The 8,704-nt window shown below is 40.1% G+C and overlaps 1 protein-coding gene across 1 annotated transcript; it reads left to right on the top strand.

The window, feature by feature from the left end:
• Positions 1-470: 470 nt before the first annotated feature.
• Positions 471-1,989, top strand: LOC131821626 (melanoma-associated antigen B16-like). The gene has a single exon (XM_059157848.1). The coding sequence runs from the start codon at positions 531-533 to the stop codon at positions 1,563-1,565; it is 1,035 nt and encodes a 344-aa protein (XP_059013831.1). The 5' UTR covers positions 471-530; the 3' UTR covers positions 1,566-1,989.
• The last annotated feature ends 6,715 nt before the right edge of the window (positions 1,990-8,704 follow it).

Raw genomic sequence — 8,704 nt, forward strand, 5'->3', positions numbered from 1 at the left:
ACACAGTTTAGGTCCCGCTGTCAGCCTTGGGATGTCCCAGGTAGGCCTTCTGGAAAAGGTACCTGCATCAGTTGTCTCAGGAGATGTGACTTTGGTCTTCAGGGGGCCATCCCATATTAGGATAGGGGAGGTACACCAGGTCCTATCGAAAGCCAAGGCAGCGCACCTGAGGGGGGAATGAATGGATCACCCTCCTCAGAACAGAAATGGCTGTCTAGAGCCCAACCACCGCATGCTTTCTCTGGTCTCTGAGAATTCTCAGCCGGGGTTTGCTGGCTGCATCCTCAGGAGCATTCAAACTCCTCCCTTCATTGTTCTTCAGGGGCATAGCAACCAAATGGTTGGGAGACCTGTGAGGCCCTAGAAGAGTGTTCCCAGGAGAAGTCCACTGGAGGCAGTTTTATCAGAGCCACCCCAGTGGGGTTGAGCAGCCGAGGCCACTCACGTCTCCTTCTTCCTCTTAGGCCGTGATTCCCCGTTGCCCACTCTCCTCTCCTCACTCCTGTCTATTGCTACTCATAAAGGTCAGCATGCCTCAGCACCAAAAGAATCCACAATGCTTATATGATCAGTGCTTTCAGACCTGCAGTGAGATCCAAGATATGGAGGTTGGCCAGGTCTCCAAGACTCTGCAAGAGACCCATCTGTCCTCTTATCCTCTGATACCTGGCAGTTCCAAGGAGGCTCCTGATGCTGGTAAACCCAGTACCCCTGAGAGTCATCAGAGTTTCTGCTCATCTTCCATCGCCATGACAACCACCTCATCAGGTGAATTGAATGAGGGTGCCAATGGCCAAGAAGAGGAGGTTGGCACCTCATGGGCTGGGCCTACCCCCAAGAATGTTCCCATACGTGCTCTAGATGAGAAAGTGATTTCATTGGTCAATTTCATGCTCTTCAAGTATCACATGAAAGAGCCCATGACAGAGGCAGATATGAAGGTCGTCATCAAAGAGTATGAAGACCACTTCACCGAGATCTTCCTGAGAGCCTGTGAGCACATGGAGATGGTCTTTGGCCTTGATGTGAAGAGAGTGGATCCCACCAACCACTGTTATGGCCTCTTCATCAAATTGGGCCTCACCTATGATGGGGTGCTGGATGGTGAAGAGGGCATGCCGAAGACCGGCATCCTGATCTTTATCCTGGGTGTGATCTTCATGAAGGGCAACAGTGCCACCGAAGAGGAAGTCTGGGAAGTTCTGAATTTGACGGGGATATATGCCGGGCAGAAGCACGCCATCTTTGGGGAGCCCAGGGAGCTCATCACCAAAGATTTTGTGAAGGAAAAGTACCTGGAGTACCGGCAGGTGGCCAACAGTGATCCGGCACAGTTTGAATTCCTGTGGGGCCCGAGAGCCCACGCTGAAACCACCAAGATGAAAGTCCTGGAGTTTCTGGCCAAGGTTCATGGGACTGACCCGAGCTCTTTCCCATCTTCGTATGAGGAGGCTTTGCAAGATGAAGAAGAGAGCGCCCGAGCCAGAATTTCGGCCTGGTCCACTTCTACTTCTGGGGCCACTGGGCCTTCTAGGGCCAAGTCCCGTCATTTCTCTTGCTCCTAGAGAAAAACCTGAGGCAGGTTTTTCAGTTTGTGTTTGAGAAAGGGCAGTTAGTCTTCATAGAACTTAGGTCTGGTTTGGGGCTGAAAGGAATACGGTAGATATGCCTATGTGTTCCCAAATTATTGTGTAACTTGAAAATTTATTCTTTTTTAACATAATGTATTTGTTCAAATATTGTGTCTTTAATGTAGATTAAATTTAATTTAGATTTAATTAGCTTAAAATCTACATGTTTGTGGATGACATTGGTCACACATTTAATATTATAATGAGGTTTAATAGTAAGAGCTTTATTATTTTGTGAAACTAATTGTGAAACCTTCTTATTTTGTCATCTAGAATAACATAACATGGAATTGCTATAGGCATTTACTGGAAATGTGAGATTGATCAACTTTAAGGTGGTTGGGTTCACAAAAATAGAGAACAAATTAAAGCTTGCCAATCTGTGGCCCTCTTTTATCTTTTACATTTTGTTTTATACAATTAAATTATATACAATTTAATATGCTTAATTTGTTTATGGATATATTAAAATAAACATCAATAAATTAGACCCTATGCTCACTGTTTCTTTTATTCCCTGAACCTTCATCGAACATTTGCTTTTTGGGAATCACCATGTTTGTCTTTGAAATTATAGCATGAGCAATACCTACAACTGCACTTACAAATTTTACTTATAGGATCAGCCATCCTATCATTACAGTGGGATGCCTTCTAATATCTTAGGGGCAAATACAAGATGGAAATAGCAGGTTAGTTGGGGTATTCCATATGAGACTATCAAGTGTAAACGGCCAGGGACAAGGGATTTTGGACATTGGGAAAGCTGGAATTCCTGTAGCCAGGGTTAATTTTTAACTTAAATTTGGACTTAGGTCAAGCTGAGCCTGCGGGGGTGGTGATCAGAAATCAGACCTTCAGATTGTGTGTCTCCCAGTTGAGACTCAAAAACCTTGGATGGAAAACTATTCTTTGTAGTTAATTAGGGGGTATGATTTAAAAAGGGAGAAATCTTTAGGGCAGGAATGGATGTTGTCCTGTGATGGTACCCTTGTGCCACAGAACATAATTCACAAACAAGTTTTTATACACATAGTCTTCAAAGACTTTTCAGAGGTAACAGTGATATTTTATTGAGATGAGACTCTGAGAAACCGTTGGTTGCTCTGGCCTAGGAGGGTAAGAGGCTACTCCATTTAAGGCATATTTTAAATAAGCTATTTTCAGTATAACTTGGCATAGTTTAAGAAATGCTTATATTTTTAAGGGTGTGAAATAAATGAGAATAGGAGTGTTCTGAATAGAACAGAAGCTACGGAGGCAAGGAATATGTCCTTGTCACAAATTCTAGGAGTTCTGAATTGCATCCAGGTGAGGAAGAAATTCCCTATTCCTTTTTTAAAGATTTTATTTCCTTATTTATTTGAGGGGGGCCAGGGATGGAGCAGAGAGGGAGGGAGAAGAATGGGGAAAGAATCCCAAGCTGAGTCTGTGTTGAGTGTAGAGCTTGACCCAGGGCTGGACCCCATGATCCTGAGATCATGTCCTGAGCCCAAAACAAGAGGAGATGCCCAACCAACTGAGCCAACCATGTGCCCCATCTACAGTGTCTCAGTTTCTATAAATTCTGGAGTCCTTCTAGGACTCCATTTACCTTTGGATAATAAGACTTCTAGGACTCTTATGACCTTTGGGTAATAGATGATAGAGATAGACAGATGATAGATAGATAGGTGATGGATGGATAGATAAATAGATAGATAGATGATAGATAGATGAAATAAATGGAATAGAAAGAATTTTGGTTTTCAGTGTGCATGATTTTATTTGTGCAGATGTCTGGTGTTTTCATTTAGGTGATAGATAGCAGAGAATCATGAGGTAAAGTTTTATCAATGCACCAAGAGTAACAAAATTGTCAGTGTACTGTGATCATAGTGCTTATTGAAAAGGACAAAGTGTAATGGTGCTTTTGAAAAAGTGAAGTATGGCAAACACTTCCTGCAAAGATTTACAAGGTCCTTTTGAAAAATATATGTGACTCTATTGGAAAGCACTTGTTAAATAGTAAGATCTCATGAAGTTGGAGAATTGCCAAGAACATTTTGCCTCCTCAGAAACTCTACCAGGAAATGAGGAGGGTCATTGACTGAGTCTAAAGAATTCTAGAGATTGCTCTCTACCAGGCCCCTAGTATATAAGAGTTTATGGTGGGGACTACAAGTGTTCATCCACAACTTGTCTTCCACTCTTTCCTGGGTACATGGGAAGACTACACTGTCCAGTTTGCTTATAGTTAGAAAGGATCTTATGACCAGCCCTTGCTACTGAAATATGAACACAAAGGATGTTTCTCACAGGCCAAAGCATTTGAAAGCCAAGATGCCACCATAATGTCCTTCCTTCCATCCAGCAGCAAACATGGGGACCCTATGTTGAGTTGTGAAAGTACAGGATGGAGGCAGCTTAGGTCTCTGTGATACATGGTAGCAAAGATTCCCTGCCAAATCAATCAGATTTTATGTGTGCAAGAAATATACTTTTGTTATGTTAAGCCATTCAGATTTCATGTGTTGTCTCTTCCATTGGCTAGCATAAACTTTAATTCATACACAGCTACTAGTTTAGGCTTATTTAAATATTTTAATGATAAAGCTGATAGTGCACATATTCTTGATGCAAAAATGTTAAAAATACAGACAAATCACAATCTCCACCTTTACAATAGTCCTTCATAATTCAGCCAGTCTCAGAGACAGCCACAATTAATCTATATATTATTTAGAGCTAATTGTAGGCCTTCTCATACATAACTGTGTTATAAAATTATCTTTCATTTTAAAATATAATGGGTCATGATATACATGTTATTCTGCCATAAGTCTCTCACCCTTAACATGAATGCAAGATCTTTCCATGACAACACATATAGATCTGCTTTACTTTTATAACTGCTCCCATAGCATGTAAGTGTCATAATTACTTTAAACATGTCCTTTAAAAAAAAAAAGATTTTATTCATTTCTTTGAGAAAGAGACAGAGAGAACACAAATCAGGGGAAGGGCGAGGCAAAGGGAGAGGGACAACCAGACCCCCAATGAGCATGGAGCCTGGATGTAGGACTTGACCCAGAGACCTCAACCTCAAGACCACAACCTAACTGAAAATCAGATGCTTAACTGACTGAGTCACGCTGGTGCCCCTAACCATGACCTTCCAACAGGCACATAATTTGTTTCCTATTTCTTCTTATGATTTATAGAACTGAAATAATTTGAACATGACTTATTGGGCTAAAGTTTATTGGTCTGACAGAAGGTAAAAATTAGGTTAAAGTGAAAAGTATCTGGGCATTGTAAATTTTTATAAATATTGCCAAAATGTCATCCCCAAAATACTCTACCAATTCATATTCTCACAAATTAATGCATGTTAATACCATAAACACTCACACGTGTATTATTTTATAAATCAAAAGTACTTAATTTGAGAAATAATGATTCAAAATGACCAGGTGACTAGGAATGTAGATAGACAAGACACTTAGATTTAGTGACAGATGAATATCCAGAGAAAGAGCAATGTCCAAGGTCCATGAGAGAGACTACATGGAAATTCAAGTCCAGAGAACCCAGACCTGGTTGGTAGTCAAAGTTCTGAATCCAGAGTTCAGTGTAGGGAAGAAGGAATGAGAAAAAGAGATAGTGAGGAATCCGCATGGAGGGCCCAAGGCAATACACATAGATAGGCTTGGAAAATCTCTGAATCCCCATTAATAGCTGGAAACTATATGGTTATCTAAGTGGGGGAAGTTACTGGATGAAAGGACAGAAACATCCACCATTCTGTAGAAGTCCTGCATGTACTGTTAGGCCAAAGATAGCTGTCTTTCCTGCATCATCCAATAATGTTACTAGTGGATTCTGGGAAAGCTTCATGTCTTGACTACTCTGATGGCCCACTGAACCTTTGCCTATGTATCAGGTCTGGGATCTGTCTTGGGATCTGCTGGCAAGAGGCATTTCATCCTCTGTGCACAGTGCATCCTCTCTATTGAGGTCCGGGCTGCATAAATCTTAGTGAGTAATGATAGGCAGCTGAGACAGACCAGAAACACCAAGGAGCAGTGGGAGGCAGCAGGGAAGAACAACAAGGAGGAGATTTAAAGTGGGTACCTTAGTACTAATTTCCACAGTTGCTCTTCAGATAAAAGGCTAGCTGTGGACAAGTCTCCTAAAATAATCTAGATGGTGTCCCCAGCACAGACTGCTTCTCATGTTTCCTGAGTTTGTGGCATCCACCAGAGAGTGGGTATCTTATGACTATGGTCACTGGCCTGCATTGCCAACAGATACTGGCTGACAGAGAGGGTTAACCTAAGGTGCAGAGATTTGCAGATTGGATTCAGAACCTATGGAGATTGTACTCTTCGTTTTTGAACTGACTTGTTTCTGGCGATGTGGGGAGCCCAGTGCAGGAAGCATCACATACCATCCCGTGTAAGCGTTCCTAACTCCAAGACAGTGTTTGAGCCAGGTTGCCCAAATACCTATAAATATCACTTATAATGAGGGCAGAATTTTTTCTTTTGTTCTTCTGACATCATATCATTTTAATTCTCATCGGTAATAACAAGATTTAAGTTGCTGATTTCCATTTTTAGGAGGAAAATTTTTAAAATGACAGTAGACTCAACTTGAATTATTAGTTGATAGCCTGAAATTTCCCTAACCAGCCCTGATATCTTAAGGAATCCACTCAGTCTAATTATGTGAAATGACACAAAGACATTGAACACATCTGTTCCACGAAAGTTTAGTATCTCATGGAGTGCGTAGAGGCAGATAGGGGAGAAGGGAAACTGTTCAAGAGAAGGAAAACAAAAAATGTGGTCTCCGTTCCTCTTTTGCAGTGAAAGACATTTTTATTTTTAACTACCGGGCTTCTGTGTAAATTTTGTCTTAGAAAGAGAAGATATATATAACAGTTCAGTTTTTAGAAAACCAGTATCAAAACCACTGAACAATGTGATCGCTAGTTTTTTTTCTGGGGCCAGAATTTTATATTTCCATTAGTAATACATTTGTATAGAAATACTTTTTTCAAATATAATACCTACCTTTTGAGGTTTTTCTATATTCTAGAGGGTTGAAAGGTTTGGTAATGACATTGTATGACTTAGGCACTATCATTTCATGGTGTTGGCTCACAGGGGCAAACTGCCTAACACTTCAGTTAGCAATTTCCCAAAAAGGTTATATATTTTTTTTAATGGGATTTAAAGTCAAGAGGTGCTAAAACTGATGCTTTATATTACACTTATTTTTTAATTTTTAAATTTTATTTCAAAGAAACCTACTCTACATTTGAGAAAAGTAAAAGCTGTATCTGTATAATCTCATCTCAAAATATTTTTGAAGTTTTTATTTTAATTCCGGTTAGTTAACATACAGTGTCATGTCTGTTTCAGGTTTACAGTATAGTGATTCAATACTTCGATACATCACCTAGTGCTCTCATCAATAGTCTTGAAACCTAAGCATTATTTCTAGTAAAAAGGTAAATGGGGATGGAAGCCATGTTTCCACTTAAATATGCTTTAATTTGATTTTTAACATCACAGTTAAAATTTAAGTTTAAACATTAGCTAGCATTAGTATTAAATTTTTTTTAAAGATTTTATTTATGGGGCACCTGGGTGGCTTGGTGGGTTAAGGCCTCTGCCTTTAGCTCAGGTCATAATTCCAGCATCCTTGGATAGAGCCCCAAGTTGGGCTCTTTGCTCAGCAGGGAGCCTTTTCCCCCCGACGCTTGCTCTTTCTGTCTGCCTCTCTGCCTACTTGTGATCTCTGTCTGTCAAATAAATAAATAAAATCTTTAATATTTTATTTGTTCATTTGTCTCAGAGAGAGAGAGAGAGAGAGAGCACAAGAAGGCAGAGGGAGAAGCAGGCTCCCCACTAAGCAGGGCGTCCGAGGCAGAACTCAGTTCCAGGACCCTGGGATCATGACCTGAGCAGAAGGAAGACACTTAATTGACTGAGCCACCCAGGCATCCCAATATTAAATATTTTAATGATATAAAGAAGTACAAATATGTAGATAGCAACAGAGAACTTATAATAAATTAGCTGTAATAATATTTAATTTCTTATGCTGCTCAGTCATCTCCAGTCACTTGTACATTTAAGAGTACTTCTAGGGACCCCTGGGTGGTTCAGTGGGTTAAGCCACTGTCTTTGGCTCAGGTCATCATCTCAGGGTCCTGGGATCGAGTCCCACATCGGGCTCTCAGCTCAACAGGGAGCCTGCTTCCCTCTCCCTCTCTCTCTGCCTGCCTCTCTGCCTACTTGTGATCTCTGTCATATAAATAAATAAAACATTTAAAAAAAGAGAGAGAGTACTTCTAATTCTGGGGCAACTGGGGGACTTATTTGGTTAAGCATCTACCTTGGGCTCAGGTCCTAGGATTGAGCCCACATCTGGTGCCCTGCTCAACAGGGAGTCTTGCTGCTCGCCCTGCTTGTGCTCTCTCCCTCTCTCCAACTCTCTCTCTCTCTCTCTCTGTCAAATAAATAAATAAATAAATAAGATCTTAAAAAAAAAAAAAAACAGAGAAAGAAAAAAAAAAAAAAAAGAATGCTTCTAATTCTTCTGAAGCATTCGTTGCAAGTCCAAAGTCCTCTGCAATGTAATTAATTGCAGCTCTAGGTCAGTTAGCCTGAGGACCCAAAGCCCTTAAACAGCACAACATTTAAAGAATTATCCCAGGAAATGCTGTTGGAAAAAAAAATTCAAATAAATACTATTTCTTTTCTTCAAACTAAAATGGAAAAATAATTCAATACAAGAAAATACATCTTAATGTTTACTAGAAGAAAATCAGAAGGCAGTTGCTTTCTTTTCCTAAAGCAAACCCTTTTGAGAAAAGAATGTTTTCTTTTCCAATTTATAACTTAAAACTTGTAAACCCTTACTCACCACCTCACAGACACTGCATAATTATTTTTGAAGAAGATGACAATTACAAATCAAAGATCATCAGAAAAAAAATCAAGAAGTTTTGCAACAAAGGTGTGAAATTATTTTCTTCCGTATAAAATATGAGTAAGAACACACAACAAAGCCTGAAG

Source organism: Mustela lutreola, chromosome X (genome assembly GCF_030435805.1).
Source record: "Mustela lutreola isolate mMusLut2 chromosome X, mMusLut2.pri, whole genome shotgun sequence".
NCBI lineage: Eukaryota > Metazoa > Chordata > Mammalia > Carnivora > Mustelidae > Mustela > Mustela lutreola.

What these genes read in the sequence shown, in the direction of transcription:
- LOC131821626 (XM_059157848.1), top strand. Translation starts at nt 531, where the DNA reads ATGCCTCAGCACCAAAAGAATCCACAATGCTTATATGATCAGTGCTTT.